This window comes from Callorhinchus milii, unplaced genomic scaffold (genome assembly GCF_018977255.1).
Source record: "Callorhinchus milii isolate IMCB2004 unplaced genomic scaffold, IMCB_Cmil_1.0 Scaffold26, whole genome shotgun sequence".
Taxonomy (NCBI): Eukaryota; Metazoa; Chordata; class Chondrichthyes; order Chimaeriformes; family Callorhinchidae; genus Callorhinchus; species Callorhinchus milii.
In genome coordinates this window covers 5,090,531-5,110,321 of record NW_024704767.1, presented here as the reverse complement: position 1 = coordinate 5,110,321, position 19,791 = coordinate 5,090,531, and the positions used below count along the sequence as shown (strand labels likewise).

Genomic DNA, 19,791 nt, shown 5'->3' with positions numbered 1-19,791 from the left:
AAGCAGCAAATGCTTATTTTTTCTGCAACTGTCTACTTAATAAGCTTAGTTTCTCAGCTTTGAATATAGTTATGATATTCAGTGTTTATCCATAAAAATGGTTATAGTTAAACGTATCCTTTAAAGGTACTTTTCTACTGAAACCATTTCATTGCCACCAGCTCCACCAAGTGGACACAAAACCATGCTAATAAAAACTAGAAGACTAGACAGAATGCTAAGGCACTCACATTTGACATTGGCCAGCGAAGTTGGTAAACGGTAAACTGGGGTACCTTCTGCCTGTTCAGGTGGATGTTAAACCTCTCATGGCACTGTTCGAAAAGAGAAGGGAGTTTCTCCCAGTGACCTAGTCAACAATCCCCCAAATAAATTTGGTCACTCAATCCATGGCTGTTTGTGGGACTTTGCTGTGCGCAACTGGCTGCCGCGTTTTGCCCACAAAATAGTCAATCCACTTTTACAATATATCCTGTGAAACAATTTAGACATCTCAATGACTTGATAAGGCACTATATCAAATGCACGGATTATTATTATTTTTTTCTGTCTTCCAGTTACAACCTAAACGCAGAATAACGTACAACTATAAGGCTAGCAAAACTCTCTCTTATTGTTAACTGTATTCTTTCTCTAATATCACAGGAATATACTATTAGACAGCAGCAATGCTGCTGCTTTATTCAGCTCTTGGGGCAGAAGCTGTATGTCAGTGGAGACCAATTCTGTTTCACAGATAGGTGCAATCCCATGTATTTCTATGTGACCTGCAGCGGCTGTTGATCATTAAAATTTTCATCTCTAAGTTCTCTCCAGTTGGAATAGAGCCAGAGTTGACATATGGGTTATTAAAATAATTGCTCAAATTGAATGGTCCTCAGCACCAATTTGCAGGGAAAGCTGACAGCAGATGCTGCATTCCCACTGATGATTATAATTGGTACAAAAAGATCATTTCAAGATAATTTCTGCAACGATGTCATCCACGAATCTCTTAAGTCACATTCTGTGTGGTGTACATTTCCACATTAACCTGATCACTGAACTACAGACAGAGGATATTGCATCAAAACACACACTGTCACTCTCTTGTTTCACTGGAAAATCTCCTACTCTGGAAGTAATTCTGATGCTACTGGTAAAAGTCCTTTATATTTTGAATTCTGTGTGTCTTAATCCTCTGTTAACAGGACAGATGGGAAGCCCACGTGACAGAGAAGTCAAATCATATAATTAAAATTGTGTTGTTACTGGAGGGAACTAGAGAAATGAATATCCACATGTACAATTAACAGGTTCGTGCAGAGAAAATTCCTTAAGACTAACTCAGAAGAAATGTTGAAGTTGTAGGTTTGTTAGTGAAATTCTTTCCCATGAGCTGTTAAACACAGCTCCTATCTGCCTCCGGTTACCACTATTTGAAAAGGGAGTTTCTCCCGTTGACCTGGCTAAAAATCCTCCAGATTAATTTGGTCATTCACTCAAAGGTTTTTGGGGTTGCTGGTGCAAAAATGACAGTCAGGTTAGCCTACAGAAACAATCACTATACTTGACAGTAACTACCTGCGAAGCTCTTTTGACATAAGGTGTGATTAAAAATGCAAGTTCTTTAAATTCTTTATAGAGGACTTTGTAGAGGGTCAAGTATATATATATATAAATAAAAGTAGTTTCAACATTGAAGTAAAGTACTTTATTGGTTCTGATATGTACAAAACCATCTTTATCAGTATGAACAATCTGAATTCAAAGAAATCTTATAGTTAACTTGATCATTAGCACTTTCCATCCACTTACCTATCATTTATCATAACCTCCAATGGCAGATCACATCAATTAAAATACTAGTGTTCAGTGTAGTAAAATATAACATGCAGTTTCTGTACCTATATCAGGATAAACCAATTACGAAATAGCTTTACTTTGACAGTCAATGAAACACCAGCACCATGTCCTGTTTTGTTTTCTTTGAGAACTTTGAAGCACACTTGGCAGTCTTTATTATAAAAGTGATGTTGACAAGGAGTCAATGCTGAGGCTTTGAAAGCAATGGAGACAAACAAGTCAATGTCACGATAGTCCGACAATCGCAGATGAGAGAACTCTGATTAATAGCTACTTCTATGATCAAAATGTGCATATGAAGGTACAACAATGTGCCCAATTTAAACCTGTAGGACTTATTCTCCCCCAACTATCAAAGTAGTAAGGGGGAAAGAAGAATTCCATTCCTACCTACACATTTGAACATATCAGATCATTGGGCTCTGTGACATTAAGCTGAATGCTTGTTTTAGATTTGGCTCTACTCAGCTTCTCACTGGAAGGGTTGAAGCACTTCTCCTTGTTGTGGATGATCTGGATGTACTGGTCAGTGCTGCTGTTTTGCTGATCACTGCTGGACTCGAGTGAAACAGAGTCTGATTCTGTCGACTGGTTTAATGACTGGTCTGCTTTGTGTTTCGTTTTCCATTTCACATGAGGTCCCGCAACTTGGTTGATACATCCCATGCTTTTGCTGTTCCTACGAGTATAGGAGGTGGCAGGATCAGGCTGATCCCATTCCAAGTCGCAGTTTTCATTGTATAACTCATAGCGAATCTTGGTCAGGTCCTTTCCGATTAATATTCGACCATCTGTGCTGTCGCCGATATAGAAGCGGGCTGGCTGCTGGAGATCTGACAGTGAGTGAGGGCGACCCTTGCTAAACGATTCTTGCTCCATTTCATCCTCATCCTCCTCTTCCTCACTCAAATGCAGCTGGAAGACCGGCCTGTGCGCTCCATGAACGGTGTACCTCTTCAGATGCCTCGGTAACATTTCCACAATCTCTGCCCCCTCGTCCACCTTGTAGTGCTTCGGGATTCTGACGGCGGATCGTAGGAGTCGTTTTCGCGATGCGTGCTCGTTCACCACTACGTATCTCGTGGAGTGGGCTCTGCGGCCCACAAACGAGAGAGGGGCTACCTCTGCCGATGAGCAGTGAAACGGCCTAGCACCTTTTCTGAACTCGGGATCAATTCGGATATCTTCGGGGAATTTAGCTGCCTGGCTGTACGGTGCCTTGGCTTTGTACAGACCGCTTGAAGCAGCTTGCAAAATCCCAGGATGCCTGTTGAGGATGGAGAAGAAACATACAGCAGTGGGTTAATTATGCTTTTTGAACAAACTCATTGATCCAACACCATCCTGTTCGTCCAAAAATATAGAGTCAAATTCACTTTACAGTATATTCTGTAAAGCGCTTTGAGGTGTCTCGACAACGTGAAAAGGCTCTATATCAAACACAAGGATTATTATTATGAAAAAGAACGATTATGACCTTTGGGAAATGTGCTCGATCCTGTGTTTTGGTGCAGTAGCTGCTGGCGGGTTTGAGGGTATGTTAGCAGGTCTTGTAACTACAGCATGTGGTACGTGTTGTGAGATACTGGTAATGCTGTTTCCCCGGCTGACTCGGGCTGGGGAGTCAAAGTTTGTGACACTTCCATTCCTTCGAGGTGATGAGCGAATTGATGACTCCCCCTGGCTAGTGATATCACTCTCTTGTTCATTTGTTTTGTCTCCGTCCTCCAAATGTTGAAATCGTGCTGAAAAAGCACAGAAAAATTTAACTTGGAATGCTATAAAATACAGATCTGTACAATGTTTGCGAATAACAATACATCTCATCAATAGTTCAAATGATATGTACACACAATATACATTTATTTAGCACCTTTCACATCGGGAGGATGTCTCAAAGCTCTTCACATTGTTTACTATAAAGTGCACAGTGACTACTATGTTATAGGTGAACTGCCCCCAGAATGTTCAAAGTGCATTCCAATAACATTTTAAAAATAAAAAATATCCCTAAATTTTGTAGCGAAACAACATATTCTAAAGAATAGTTAAGAAAGAATTTAAATATTGCACAGAGGGATTAACAGATTGGTTTTCTTTGTTAAATAGTTTTTTTAAGTACAGTTATGAATTTCTAAACATTCTTACTTTAGTCTATTAAATAATTCAATAATAATAATCCTTGCATTTGATATAGCGGCCTTATCACGTCTTTGAGATGTCTCAAAGGGCTTCACAGAATATACTGTAAAGTGAACTGACTGTATATTTTTTGTGGGCGAAATACAAGTTCTTATGAAAAATCAGGAGCTCTCATACCGACTGCCATCTGTAACACTTTCTTCTTATCCTCAGTTCTTTCCTATTGTAGGAAAGACAAATACTCCTATTATTTACCTGTAGCAATTTCTTAAATAATTGATTATTTATGTAGAAGGGTTAACACATTTCAAATACTTACAACTTGGAGCTGCATCCTGAGCTGACCATTCGTAAATTTTAACGAGCGGGCAATTGACTGAAGATAATATATCAGCATACTAGAGGTAAAGAAAATAAATTAGTCAAATAACAATGTTTGCATCTTAACATCTTCCTACTTTTAACATCGGAACACATTTACAGTGTTGTATTACGAAAGATTCAGTTGCTTTGACTTGTCGTACTTCAGTTACAATCTATGTATTAGCTTCTAACTGAATAATTTGCAGAATGCACTGCCGCTAGTCCTATAATTAAGCTCGTTTTATTAATTAGAACCACTGCACATCATAAATTGCAAAACACTACATAAACAGGATTTCCTTCTTCCCACTGTTAATGAAAATTATCTTCCCGTCAAAAAGAATTGTTGTAAAAATACACAAAATATGTTACCCAAGGATCCAATTGCAACAGCCACAAGTCTACTGATAACAAAAAATGCTTCATGCTGATCAACTCTATAATACACACAACTTATTTTAGTTCAAATTATCAGTGCACAGAAAACAAGAACATTGATAAAGTAGTGGCTTCAGAAAGGAATATAAGCTTTTATATTTAACTGACTGAATACTTACAAAAGAAGGAGCAAAGCAGGAAGAACGACTACAGGGCTGGTGACATAACCCATTACGGTGTTGAACCAGACGGGAAAATCATTCACTATAGTTTCAGACAGAATGTCATATATTCTATCTTGGCCGCTGAGAAAACAAACAAGATCGAGATGAAGTTTGGCGCAATGATGCATGTACAATACCATAAATTACAATCCTATAAATAGATGACCTGTGAATCATTTGGTAAGTAAATGTTCATTACCTGAAAGGACCACAATTGGGAGATGGTCTGTATCTTGCAATGGCAAAGACTGTTGGTAACATGCACAAGAACAACATAAACAGGGTCATGGCAAGATAGAAATTGTTGGACCTAAAGGAAAAATAAGAGCGTCTTTAAACAAAAAAACATGTGTTTGCAGTACACATCATCTGTGTATCACCAAACACAATAGTAAGATGAAGCACAGCACATTGCCTCTTCGTATTATTACAATGAGCACATGTGGTTATTTCTTCCCATGAATGCAGAACGTGGCTCAGGATTAGGAACATAGGAATGCTGATGGAACATAGTTCAGAGCAGTGATGAACACGGTAATATTGATAAAATACTTAAAGATAAAAAAAGTCACAAGACATCACAAGATTGGTCTGGGTGAAGAAGACCCTTTGGCCCCAAATTGTGATGGAGATAGAGGATACTGGCCAGGGATAAAAGAGAGGTCATATTTCAGACAATAAGTCTTTCGTATTGTGTCCAGGTGTGCTAGAGACATGCTCAAAGATTTAATTCACCTTTAGTAAACTGGTTATCACCACAGTTTATACATTGATTAATTAATTTGAATAATACTCATGTCTTCCACAACATTTTACATGTATTGTCTTTGTTTGAATTGAATCAATGATTGGCTGCTACATTCTGATTGAGTTGCATATTTAGCTAGGCAACCTTATAGATTATAAATGAAATGATACATCGATACAGCAGTTTGTACGGTGAGGATCTGAACTGACCTGGAAGCTCTGAACACCTGTTGATGTGGAACATTGCAGGTCAAAACTGCCCAGCTCCTTAAGTACATGAGTCCAATCAGTTTGAGAACATTGCACGCTGGAAGGCACGGGGAAAAGAAAGCACCCATCCTGAAGATTAAAGATTAGGCACTATATCAAATGCAAGAATCGTTATTATTAAAGCACTTCACAGGAAATTACTAATTACATCCCAAGCACCAGGCTTCGCGACCACATCACTCCCACCCTCGCTCGCCTCCACTGGCTCCCCATCCCCCAGAGGATCGAATTCAAGATCCTCATCCTCACCTACAAGGCCATTCACGGCTTTGCTCCCTCCTACCACTCCGACCTACTATCTCCCTACTTACCTGCCCGTACCCTCTGTTCCTCTGGCTCCGGTCTGCTCCACAGCCCCCGCCCTACCATCGGTGGCCGGGCCTTCAGCCTCTCAGCACCTAAGCTCTGGAACTCCATCCCCCAGGGCCTTCGCCTTACCTCCTCCCTTTCCTCCTTCAAGGCCAGTCTCAAGAGCTTTCTCTTCGACTGTGCCTTCAGCTCCCCTCTCGACTCTCTCACCCCTCCTCGCTCCCTCCCTTCCCTGCGCTCACCCTGACCATTTCTCCCCTGTCCAGCGCCTTGGGACGTCCTCCCAACGTGAAAGGCGCTCCATAAGTGAAATCTTGTTGTGGTTGTTGTTGTTCCTGTTAACCCTGCAAGCCAAAGCTCTAACTGCTAGGGTGGTCCTTGCTGGAAAAGCAGTGGGAAACTTGCCAGACAGTGCTCTCAATGGTAAGCAATGTGGCTTTAGCTGGTTAAACTCTAATAGTCCCCCAACCCACATTCTGGTGTCCCCAAGCCTCAGCTCTTGCCAACCTGTGCTCAGTACTCTCCAGAATTAGGTAAGCAAGATGCATCCCTCCAGGGAGACAGTGCGCGTTCCATTCCAGACACACGGAAATTTCCATATTGAAAATTCTTGATTCTGACATTCCCTTGTCAAATATGTGACCTTGAAACAGACTCAGCATTAGGAAGGCCTAATTTGCCTTCTTCTCCCTGACCCCCTCTCACCCCTAGGAAGATATTATCACAGTCACAGTTATTTAAAACTACAATAATTTGACCTAAATTTGCCTCATGAGATCCATCCCCCTCTACATATCCTGTACATACCATATCATTCCTTGATTATATATTAAATGCAAAACATTCTCGGCGATTTTGAATTCTCCATACTCGGGCTGCAAAAGATTTTAATTCAAAAAGTTAGAATTAAGAGCACAAAGCAATACGATGAGCGCAATGACACAATCTCTCCGTAGGGAGAGAGGAGAAGGGGTGGTGTTCAGTACTCACAAATTTAGTCTCCAGATCCCAGCACCAACAGTCACTTAAATATCGTACAAAAAGGCCACGGAAAAAATCTATGAGCAGGATGCTTGCGACGGTGAAGATCATGTCAATAATGGACAGTTTCAGCATCTCCTGAAGGAAGACACACACAAATGATCTTGATCTGCACTGAGCCCTGGTGGGTAGCAGCTGAAATCCATATCGCTGACTACACAAGGGCCTTTTTNGCATTAAGTTCACTGCCTTCCATTAATGTACACAAGACAAGGTATGATTAACTGACCACTTGCTGTCCAATGGTCTGGATATTGAATGTACAAATTCACATGCAGCAGTCATGCTTATTCTACCGTTTATCCTGCTGGAACTGTTTTATTTCTTCTATCTGTTGCATCTTATTTCTATACAACAACAAAGTCCAATACATGTTACACAGCTGCCATGTTTTTGCTGTGACGTAATTGCTTTGATGAAGCTATGGAGCTGCTTCATGCCTACTTCCTTTCTCACTCCCTAATCCCAGGACAGAAAAGCTTCTCTTCTCTCTCCCGCCCCCCCCCCCGACCCCAGGCTCACAGGTCAGGTCCTCTCCATGGCTGGGGAAGTTGGCAAAGGATTTGGTACCTGCTGAGACTAGGTTAAAAACCTTCTGAAAATGCTGAGACTCAAACCCAGGACCCAAACCCTGCACTAAGAATCTAATTCATTCCTTCCCCGAGTAACTTCCCAGGCCACTTTAATTTAAGTGCAGTTAGCTTGTGAATCAACATACCATTGAAACAAAAAACATTTACACTTCACATAAATTATAAAAGATTTTTCTTGCAACGAGAGTTATACAGACCTGCCCAACATACGTTTCCCAACATTGATTTTGCTGGGTCAGTGTGTTGTAATCAAATGAGGCCGTCATGTTAGACATGATGATGGGTGTTTCTTGGTCTTCTTCCAGGATGAACGTGATGTTGTGATTGAATCCTATCTCGGGTACAGCTGTAGAGAAGTTTTCTATCTCAGGGAGAGCTCTCGTTGCCAAAAAGGAAGTGCCCACATCAGTAGAATTATCCTGAAAAGAATGATTCAATATACATCATGCAGACAGTTTTAAGTTTTTCTGCCATTTTAAAGTATTACTACAAGCATCCTTTGTCAGGAGGACATCTCAAAGCATTTTAGAGGATGTATTGTAAAATGCAGTGAACTGTGTGTTTTGTGGACGAGTGTCCATTTCACTTTAGGATGGATTAATATTTATAAACTGGTTAAATGGCTCCTTTCATAAATGGAACTTCTAATGGTGGTTTGCACATTGGAGTTTAATTATCTGTGAAGATTGCACTTATCTCCAAATGTGTGGAAGTGAGTAGTTTTGCCTGCTACACCTGACACCATATTGATTGTGAGGTATTTAATGCATTCATTAAACAACACTATCTCCCAAAGAATTGCAAAACAGTTCACGCGTAGGTGCTAAATTGAAAGACAAGTCAAGGCTATTATCTAGTTAAGCGTGTTGCCAATAAATTCCTGGCATTTAAAGAGAATTTGGGGAATAGTATGTTCCTGAGTTTGGGAATATGGTTAGTGACAGTTTGAATAATAATAATAATAGTGCTTGCATTTGATATAGCACTTCATGAGATGTCTCAACCAGCTTCATAGGAATTACTCTGAAGACTATATTTGTGGGTGAACATTCTAGCCAATTAGCGCACATAAATGTCTGCAAATACTCATGAAGTGAATGTCCAATTTTATCTGATGGATTGTAGTCCAAACCACTATGAGAACTCTCTTTTCTTTTTGAATAGTGTCATGAGATCTTTAACGTCGAGGTAGATACAACCTTGGTTTAACACTTCATCCGAAGGACGGCATATCTGACAATACAACACTCCTCCCCAGCACGACAATGCAGTGTCAATGTGCCTTGTCTCAACAGATTAACTATAGTTCCATCTACTGTCTTCTATTGTATAAGTTACATTATATTATAATGTATACATTATCTTAAACTAAAATGCAACAAACTTACAGGAATGCTCATGCTGTTCACTTTATCCAGTAGAGCAATGATTAAACTGTACAGGTTGCCCAAGTACAACACCAGAACCCTGCATTTCAAACAAAGTGATATTCTGCATTAAACAACTTGGGTAAAAACAAAATGATGTATTGCTTTCAATCCAAAATCAATAAATCATTGCAGATATTTTTTCATCATCATCTCAATCTAAGTAACAATGTAGAGTTCCTCTAGTACTGCACTGATGTCAGTTTAAACTACGAGTTCCAAGTCCAGACATGAGGCTTGAACCCCCAACCGCCTGACTCTGAGGCGAGAGCGCTATCAACCGACACCTAATCTCGCAATCTAGGAAATGGTAACTACAATTTTGCGGCTGTGGATGTTTTGGATACAGGTACAGATTATATAATATGTTTTTCAAGCCACGTTTCACTTTTTAAACCAGTTAAATAATATTTCGCATCACCAGTTTGAGACCTGAATCTTCACTCCCTGCCATCATATTTTGATGTTTGGGATTTGAGCAAACACAGCCACTGCTTTTGTGCCACAAGCACTGCCATTGACACAGCACTACGTGACAGGAGAACAGAACTTATGCTGTTCAGTATGTTATTACGGCAGTAATTCTCTGATGTTTATTAGTGATGACATCAATTTAGGAAAGCAATCGATTTTATCTTGTCTTGTAATATCTGCAGAAGACAGCTCAGGGGTGACAGACAAGGCAGTTCTAGGCTTCTATTACCTGCCCAGTTGGAAGCGCAGTGTGGTTCTGGGATGCAACATCTCAAGTTGAGACACAAGTTCAAAAACAGAGGGAGCGATCATGGTGATGAGTGATACCACGACACTCACCTAAAGAAAAAAAACAATTGACTGCATTTGCATAATTATGTTATATTATTGTCGCACTTCAGAGAGTTGTGTTGGACCCACTGCAGTTTCACAGACAGAAGCTTACCTCGTTTTTTTCCCACAGTGACAACTCAATCTTAGTGCGTTCCAACTCTTGTGAGCGATCCACGACAAAGTAAATGATATAAATACTCCCAGCGAGTGAAAGAAGCACGAGAATATTGGCAAGAATCCTTAAACTTATTAACACTGCCCTGAGAAGGAATTCAAATAAGATATGATTTTGCATTCCACAGTTATAAAATTCAGCACAACACCTGAGATTCTTTTGAACCTGGTTTGCATTAGATCCCAGAGTCAATACATACAAGCTTTTTTCTTTTTTCTTCACTTGCTCTTCTAAGATCGCTTCCTTAATAAAAAAATGTTTTGAACCCATAGGTTAGTAAAATGTCATCCTTTTTGAAAGATATGAAAGTTTCGGAATGAACTCAACACAAACATAGAATGACTAGAACAGTTCGGAATATTATTCCAATTTACGAAGTTGCGGATAACTTACTCGAATATTGTTGATTACTGCGGCTGTTTTACTCTCCGCAGCTTCAGGATTGCCAATTAAATAATCCCAGGCGCAGAACACCTTCCAGCAAAAAGTGTAGTTCTCGTCAGATGCACTGGCCATGCTTAGCCGAGAGTTCTTTGCCATTCTAATGAACAATGCAATTAAGAAGTTACTATATTTTGTTCGACTTGACATGTGACACTTGATAAATATTTCACTGCAGATAAACTCCGACTCCATAGGTGTTAAATTGCAAAGACATTTGTTTTTCATTTGGTACTGGGTTCACCAATAATTTCTCCAATTATGTACATACTGAACAAGTCAAACTATACTTGTTGCATCGCACGTATTTCATAGGATATTACAGGTTAACAATTTTCATCTTTACAATTTAAATAACCAGCAGCATTTCCACACACACACAGACACCACACACAAACAAATTATACACACATACATTTTAATTTTAATCAAGGTATAGCTTTCACTTTCCTTGAATTTAAAATGTGAAATACCTCATCGGAAATTTCCCCCCGAAAATTATGTTATTTAAAAGAGGAAAGTAACTTGAAACCTCTGAGGCACATGTATACCAATGATTTAAATCAAGTTGACATATTTTGTAGCCGTAAACATTGTGGGTTTTTGAAACCTAGATAAATAAAATTTTAAAGGGAAAGCAAAGGGGGAAAAAAAAACAAAAGCAACCGATTGTGAATTATACAAAAAACAGATCGACACAAATGAACATCTTTTTATATCTCGACTCAATCTAAATAAAAAATTGATAGCAAATGTATATCAATATGTAATTTACATCTTGCATTTATAGCACACACACAAACACACACACACACAGATGTTTTTGAATATAAAAATTACTTTCGTAGAAGAATAATGAAGCTGTAGGCAAACACTGCTATTCCAACCAGGAAATAAGCCAATGGCAAGCGATAGCCTGCACGTCCAATCTTCCTCTTGTTTCCATAATATCCATAAAACAAAACAGAATACTGGAGGTAGCCCTGTACAGTGGACAGAATGAAAGTCAGAGCAAGAAACTGGCTTAATTAAATGGTTGTGCAATTCACTGGGGTGTAATAACGGCAAAGTAATAAAACATGTTGATAGCCTTGCCCCAAGTGACCAGATGGTGTCCAGGTCTTGTGCAGATTCTATGTGCTCGGGCGGAATAGTCTTGCTGGGAATACTTCCAAACGTAGCACCTGCTAAAAGCTTGTGAAAAAAACACAGATGCGATCTCATTACTGATTTTATTTGTCGGACATCTCAGAGTATTAGAACGATTAGATAAATCTTAGGAGGGAATTGCATGAGAAAACATTAACGTTATATCTGTAATGCGGTAACAACATAATATAGTGAAATTATTTTACAAGGTTAAGATGAAAGAAAAGGCATTTTTCTGTAACATCACCTAGGACATTTGTACTTTGTTTTAAATATAAAATTAAACTATTAACCAATATACACAGATGCAATTTGCAGTACAATCATTTTCCAGTTCAATGCACAAACAGATTATTTCAAAAACATAGAGAATATTCGAAGCTCTGTACTGTAGAAAAGCCACACACCTACCTCTGGTAATATAACAAATGCTCCTGTCATTATGGTAAGAACTATGTTGATTCCAAAGATCCACCTCAAAAAGATAAAATATGAAGCAACTCCAGAGCCAAAATGACCTGACAACGGAAATAATTTGATACAATAATAATAATAATAATAATAATGATATAGTGCCTTATCACATCTTCGAGACTTCTCAAAACACTTCACAGAATATACTGTAAAGTGAATAGACTGTATATTTTGTGGGCGAAATGCAACAAGCAATAGTATGATGTTTGCTTCTGTTTTATATGTTTGGAAATATGTCATATTTAAGTGCTCTGAGACATTACCCGCATGCAGGATGTTATATAATATAAATTTACAAATTATGTCTACAGTAATTTTTTTACATTTTGATTAAACAATCAAAGCTTTTTCCAGAAGGGAGGCCATTTAGCCCATCGTATCCACCGGTTCCATTTAGTCCCATTTCCCTGCTTTTTCTCTTGCCTCATAGTAATATAGTAATATTTATTTTTTTAAGCAAGCTTCAACCAAGGTTTTGCCAGGACATTTCATGCCCCTACAACTCTTCATATCAAAATATTTCTCCTACCCTCATCCAAAAGGTTTGTTGATAATTTTATCTTTTGTTACAGCCTTTCAGGGTCATGTACCATCAATGAGACACATATCTTGTAAACTAATTTATATAAAATCACAAAATAAATATGTTGGTTTAATAAATAAATATGCCGATTCCACAGGCACGAATATTTTCTGAACGTTTACTGTTTCTTACTCACTTTCTATTTTCTTTATTCTCATTTCCCATGGAACGAACAGCACTATTATATTGCAGGCCAGACGCCCAAATTTTCTCCAAAGCTAAAATGAAACAAATAGATTGGAATAAGCTATTAGGCAGCACCACTAAATACAGAAAAGCTCTGTTACCATGCCAAATGACTGGCATTTAATCTGCAGGCAGGGTTAACCCTAATAATACAGCCAATCACTTCTTTTTACACAGATAAGTAATCTTGACAAGAAGCAATGAACACAAGTTAAAAATTTACTAGGAAAGTAACCAATTTCACGGAGTGAAAGAAACATCTCCAAACATACAACGATTGATACAGGTGACAAAATGGTAATTTAATTTTATGACTTGAGAAGCTTTTATTACAAGTCTCTGAGCATTTTAATTAAAGCCATTACACTGCGGTGTTATAAATATTCATTAAAGGGCGGGAGCAGTTTAATTACTGCAGGCAGAGTAAACTCATGAGAGTTTAAATTAAAAAGCCTACCAGAGAATATCAAAATGAATTAAGGGCTGAATGTTTGTGCCAAAACTGACTTACTTCTGCTCCTGCTGCTTGATAGCCTCTTGTCCTTGTCAACCTGCCTTCATACTTCAGCACAATTTCTTTGGCTTGTCTGTAAAGAAACACCAAAGAACCCATATCATCCATACTCTTCACTATTGCTGCACCACACTGCAGTCCTGTAACGACAACAAAATATGAAGTATATATTCTATCTACCTCAACAAGCAAAACTGAAATATGTGATTTAAACCATTTAGTGTTTCCTTGGAAAATCGATTCTACTGGATTCCAATTTGCTTTTTCACAGATTACCAGAAGTGACAATTCTGGCATGCCCTGGCGTTTGATGTATCTGGTGTTATTTAGCCGATGTAATGCATCACATAGGTAAGAGAATGTGAAGCTTTAAAAAGACATCATTGATATTGACCATTTAGTATAGCAACTCAAATAGAGCATTTTGCGTAAAATAACCATCTCAAAGCTCTTTACAGAAGACCATAAAGACAGTCCATACTTAACCACATACTCATTTTATTCATAATAATAACAATAATCCTTATATTTGATACAGTGCCTTTCACCTCAGGCGGATGTTCCAAAGTACTTCACAGGATATTCTGTAAAGTGCAGTGACTGTGTGTTTTACGGGTGATCGCAGCAGTCAATTTTGTGGACAGTAATGTCCCATAAAGAGCCATGAAGTGAATGAGCAATTTTATTACCTGCAACACATTCTGTTTCAAGCAAAATATTTTAAGGCTTTTATCAGGACTTTCTGCTATCCCAGGCCTTTACACACTCATTCACTTGCACTATTACTTCTGCTTCTTCAGCTTTTCCAGTTTTGACACTATTTGTAGGTATACTGGGGGAGAGGGAGGTTCTGGGCAAGTATACAGCAACCTACCTCAAATTCATTACATTCTAGTAAGTAATTTGCCCACAAATCACACAGTCAATGCACTTTACAGTATATCCTGCAAAGCGCTTTGGGACATCCTCCGGACATGAAAGAGGCTATATAAAAAGTAAGGATTCTTATTATTAATAATGTCTGCAACCTATTTTTCAACAAACAAACCAACAAACAACAAAAATTACATTTGTATAGCGCCTTTCATGTCGGGAGGATGTCCGAAAGGTCAGTTTCTTGTTGTCTCATAATATCTTAGTTAAGAAGGGTTCCCTGATCCAAAATGACCTGGGGCTCTCAGGGCTCTATTCTATATTCTTTAACGGTGTGACAAGGGAGCTTGATAAGGGTAAGGCTGTGGATGTTGTATATTTGGATTTCTGTAAGGCTTTTGATGCAAGGCCTTTGGCACTGAAAGTAAAAAAAAAAGCAGGAATCAGTGAAGGTATGTTACAACGGATATGCAATTGGTTGGCTGGACGAACCCAGAGGGTGGTGGTACAGGGAATGTCATCAGACTGAGAAAATGTTACCAGTGGCGTACCACAAGGGTCTGTTTTGGAATTTCTTTTGTTTAATATTTTTATAAATGATCTGGAGCTAGGAGTCGCAAGCACAGTGGCTAAGTTTACAGATGACACCAAGCTAATGAAGGTGGTAGATTGCGAAGCTGAGCAAGATAGGTTACAGGAGGATTTGAACATACTTGGGAATTGGGCAGATCAGTGGCAGATGAAATTCAATTGGAGAAATGTAAAATACTTCACATGGGGACAAAAAATCCTGGAAGGGACTATTATTTGAATGGAAGGAAAGTAATATGTTTGGAAAATGAAAAGGACCTGATTGACAATAAATTGAAGCTCTCGCACCAATGCTCTGTGTCAGTGAGTAAAGCAAACCAGATGTTGGGATGTATCAAAAGATCAATTGCAAACCAAAATAGTGGGGTAATCCTGCCACTGTATAAATCATTGGTGAGACCAAACCTCCGAGTACTGTGTACAGTTCTGGTCGCTGCAGTACAAAAAGGATATTGGAGAAATCGAGACAATACAGAGGAGGGCAACCAAAATGATTCAGGCAATGGAAGGACTGGTCTATGAGGTGTGACTAAGTAAATTGCGCATTTTCACACTGGAAAAGAGAAGATTGGGAGGCAACATGATTGCTCTCTTTAAGATTCTAAAGATTCTGGATCATGACAGGCTGTTTCAACTTGTCCAGAAAAGTAGAACCAGAGGACACAGCCTGCAATCGAAGATGGGTATATTCAGAACAAATCTACATAAACATTATTTCAGTGAACGAATAGTGAACCTGTGGAACAGACTCTCCAGGGAGACGATTGAAGCACAATGTGTTGATTCTTTCAAACACAGATTAGATAGTTTTTTTTAAGAAATAACATTATGGAATATAGTACGTAGGTAGTTTGGGACATATGTGTATTCGACTGCCAGGAAGGTGGAAGGTGAACTAGATGGACCTTGGTCTTTTTTTGTCTAGTGTTTCGTATGTTCTTATTACTTGCCTGATCAATATATCACAGCAGAGTGTACTTTAGGGGCCAGACGTAATTGTCATTTCTGTCACATGTACAAAAGCTATTCTCCTGCTTACCTTATCCACTTTGCCCAAAGTGTATTGAAAAAATAATGAAAATAGATCATTTCGATATAGTAAGTGTACACGGATCATTTACTCCCTTCTCCTAGTGTATTTTTTTGAAAATATTGTCAATTCCCTTTTTATTACAAAAGAGACCTGGTGTTGAGGACAAGGGGGCTGGTAAATGGATATGTAGGTGCAATAAAGTAAATAATTTATTTTCGGCTTGGCTGAAAACATTTATCAAACAAACGTCAAGCATTTATTGTCCAATTCATTCTATGCAAGTTTTTAGTATTAAGGTACCTCATCTGTGAAGTATTGATTTATTTTTAAAAAATCTACAGTGCTATAATTTGAACAGTGGAGTACCTACACTTGAAAATGCTGGCTATGAAATCAGTGGAGCTCTCTTAATGTAAAATCAGTGGGATTTAATTAAAAAAGTTCCAGTGAATTAAATGGCAATTTCTTATCTGTGAAGCAGGGTTCCACTACAGATAATTGAGCATATTCATCTTATTAAACAGTTATAATGTAGGTATTGGACTAGTGTAAAATGCTTTTTTTATTATACTAACAAAAGATGATCAATATAACTAGATATAAATAGCAAGATCACAAGAGTGATCCTATTAGATTTCACCCTTCCAGACCACCAGCCCTACTGTTATGCCTTCACCATCAAGATGTTTTTTTTTGATCAAGTCCAATTTTTTGGCTTCAACTATCCTTTCTAGCTATTGATCACCTTTAGTGTAAATAGAGCACAAAAGTCACTTTGATCTGCCAATTCCTTGCGAAGCTTTGAACGAGTCTAACTGCATCCTGTGCACTGCTGAGTTTTAAGCTCTCAGTGGGGATCCAACAACAATAACATTATCTTCAACATGAGTTTGCAATGTTGGAAAAATAATAGCCAAATATTTCCTAACGCTAAAACGTCAAGGGCAGTCTGAGGCTATGGATGTGCCTGGTAGCCAAATTTAGAGCTGTTTCTCTGATTAGAAAATAACAACAACAACAAAATTACATTTATAGAGTGCCTTTCACGTCAGGAGGATGTCCCAAGGCACTGACAGTGAACACAGTATAGTTGGTGTCAGTCTCCTCCAAATATGCCATCGTTTTTTCTTAAGTTTTTTTGCTCATCATCTCCCTTCCCCCCACCCCCCATCCTCCAAAGCAAACCATACCAAAATCATACCAGCATCTTACCCGGATCAATGGAGCAAAGTGAAAAATGTAATCGCACTACAGGAACAACTCCTGCTTTAACTCTGTACTTTCATGGATGTAAAGATTGTAATGTGTGACCCTAACTTACTTATATCTATTGTGCGCTGCAAAATAAAAATAAAACGGGAACAACAAGAACAACTACTTGCATTTATTCAGTGCCCTTCATGCTGGACAGTGTCTCGGAGCGCTTAAAAAGAGCAAGTGCAAAACAAACTCGCTCACTGGCTCTCTCAGTCCAATTCACTCACCAATTTAATGCATAGGATTACGTAGTCGCTGCAGCTGCCTGAGGAAATGAACTGGCCCGGTTATAAGAACATGAAGCCAGTGCACACGCAGTGTATCTTTAGGATTGCAGGGTTAAAACGGACAGCAGAAAATTGCAATACAAAAAGGATGGAAATGAACCCAATTCGAAAACATGTTTTTATTCCCATCCTTATCCCTCCCGAAAATTGTCAGCTCCCTTTTACAACAAGCACTACAGTGTGAAATGTGCAATGGATTGCAATGTACAATGCAGTACTTTCTGCTTCGCTCTTCACAATTTCAACAATTATTCTTCACAATTTCACATTTCTTGCTTCTTGACCAGTTCCCGGCTTGCGTGCTGATGTTCTCAGTCTGTCTGAGTACAAATGTAGATAGCAGCGACTGACTGATTCGGATGAGATGAATGTGACTTGAAATTAACAAGCAGCAAAGTGACAAGGCATCCTTAGTGAAGACAACCGATGGGGCAACCCATTATAGAGACGAGAGTACTATTACGCACCCAGTAGAGGGTCCATTTATTTAAGAGTGTATTCTTTCTATAGTCACTGGAATGGATCAAAGCGCACACACACACCACACACACATTAACACACAAATCCACAGTATCCCGTCGCTGTTCGTTTAGCGCATTTTACCTGAGCGCCTTGAGTTTCTGTCTCATTGGCCAGGGTCGGCAGCGAATGTTGGAAATCATTTCTTTCTGCATCTGAATGTTCTGAAATATTTCTTCTGGGTCCTTACAGTCTGCTTTCCCATCCTCCTGATCATCATCTTCCGAATTACTGCGATTTACAGCAAAGACACACAAACACACACACACACACACACAAAGCATTGATGAACGAGTCAGATACCAAACAGACGCTCCAATAAACCAACAAAGCAAAGCAAAGCAAAGCAAAGCAAACTACTGCTCCACTAAAAAAAAACCAATCGCCTTTTCTTTGAGTGTGTGTTTTTGCTCATCATTTCAAATAGTTGAGAAACTTCCTTGAAACGGGAGGTTTTTAACGCATTGATTTTTTTTGTGTGTGTGTGTGTGTGTGTGTCTTTTAATTTTAATTTAAAAAAATTCCTCAACTTTTTTTCACCTCTTTTCTTGCCCCCAAACCCCCCCAACACCCCCCACAACCTATCACCCCCCCCCCCCCCCCCCCCCATCACCCTCTCACCCTCAAGCGCTTTGGAGTCCTAAAGCCCCAAAGTACTTTTAACTTGGGCTTCACGTTGGATCCATCCATCAGCCTCTTCCCAGACGGGCGAGGAGAGGGGCTGTCACACCTGTGGGTGAGTGAGTGAGTGAGTGGGTGAGTGGGTGGTCCCGGAGCCCCAAACCTCACCTGTTCTCGTGTTCCTCGTAAGCCGCAGCATAGATCCTGCGGTTGATGGAGTTCCTGCGGATGCTCTTGAGCCGTTTGGATGCCTTCGAGTGTCCTCTGATGGTCGCTTCGCCCATGGGAGCGGCGCTGCTCACTTTCAGAAAAGTACTGAGCAGTTCCTGGGGATGTGCATTGGCTGTGAGGTCTCTCTCTCTCTGTCTCTCTCTCTCTGTCTCTCTTCCCCACTCACTCACTCCTTCTCCTCCTCCCCAACAACGTTGTGTTTGCACCGACTTTATGACTGTGTTGGCAGATGGAGGAGATGATGGGAGGAGATGATGATGGAGGAGGAGGAGGAGGAGGAGGAGAGGAAAGGGGGAGCTTTACGCAGATCCATCCACAGAGCAGACGGGTTCCACACCGACCGCCTCTTAAAGGGATGGCGAAGATTCATAGTCATCATCATCATCATTATAATAATCCCTCAAACTCCCCTCCCTCCCCATCCCCCCTCCAAAAAAAAATCCCCCCCCCCCAAACCTTCTTGAGACATTAGGAGACGTCTGTTTTCCTCAGAGTTGCAACAAATGAAGGCAGATATATTAAAGAGGAATGTGATGGTTTATCCACATATTTGCACACATCAACGTAGTAATATACAGTAAACTCCTGATAGCTCGTTGCTCCAAAGGAAAAGGGCTCAGTGGGGGGTGGAGTGGCGAGTTAGGCATATATCTAAATGTATACATAAATGAGGCTGAGATATTGATAGCACCATGACCTAAATTACACCAG

At 39.4% G+C, this 19,791-nt stretch overlaps 1 protein-coding gene across 1 annotated transcript; it reads right to left on the bottom strand.

The window, feature by feature from the left end:
- Nucleotides 1–1,748: 1,748 nt before the first annotated feature.
- On the bottom strand, nt 1,749–19,363 carry LOC103187557 (transmembrane channel-like protein 3). The gene is made up of 22 exons (XM_007907109.2): nt 19,018–19,363; nt 18,313–18,459; nt 13,666–13,741; nt 13,105–13,186; nt 12,323–12,429; nt 11,858–11,956; nt 11,603–11,745; nt 10,715–10,862; nt 10,521–10,564; nt 10,259–10,406; nt 10,043–10,152; nt 9,301–9,379; nt 8,110–8,331; nt 7,269–7,397; nt 7,086–7,153; nt 5,910–6,038; nt 5,152–5,262; nt 4,908–5,033; nt 4,307–4,385; nt 4,165–4,207; nt 3,323–3,590; nt 1,749–3,112 (listed from the first exon to the last, which is right to left on the bottom strand). Exons 1-22 carry the CDS (start codon nt 19,131–19,133, stop codon nt 2,236–2,238), a joined length of 3,351 nt encoding a protein of 1,116 aa, XP_007905300.1. The 5' UTR covers nt 19,134–19,363; the 3' UTR covers nt 1,749–2,235.
- Between the last annotated feature and the right edge of the window lie 428 nt (nt 19,364–19,791).

Coding starts and splice junctions, on each gene's coding strand:
- LOC103187557 (XM_007907109.2), bottom strand. CDS start 19,133: ATGGGCGAAGCGACCATCAGAGGACACTCGAAGGCATCCAAACGGCTC. Junction 11,746..11,857: donor ACACCATCTGGTCACTTGGG/GCAAGGCTATCA, acceptor TCCACTGTACAG/GGCTACCTCCAGTATTCTGT. Junction 3,113..3,322: donor ATCGAGCACATTTCCCAAAG/GTCATAATCGTT, acceptor CATCCTCAACAG/GCATCCTGGGATTTTGCAAG.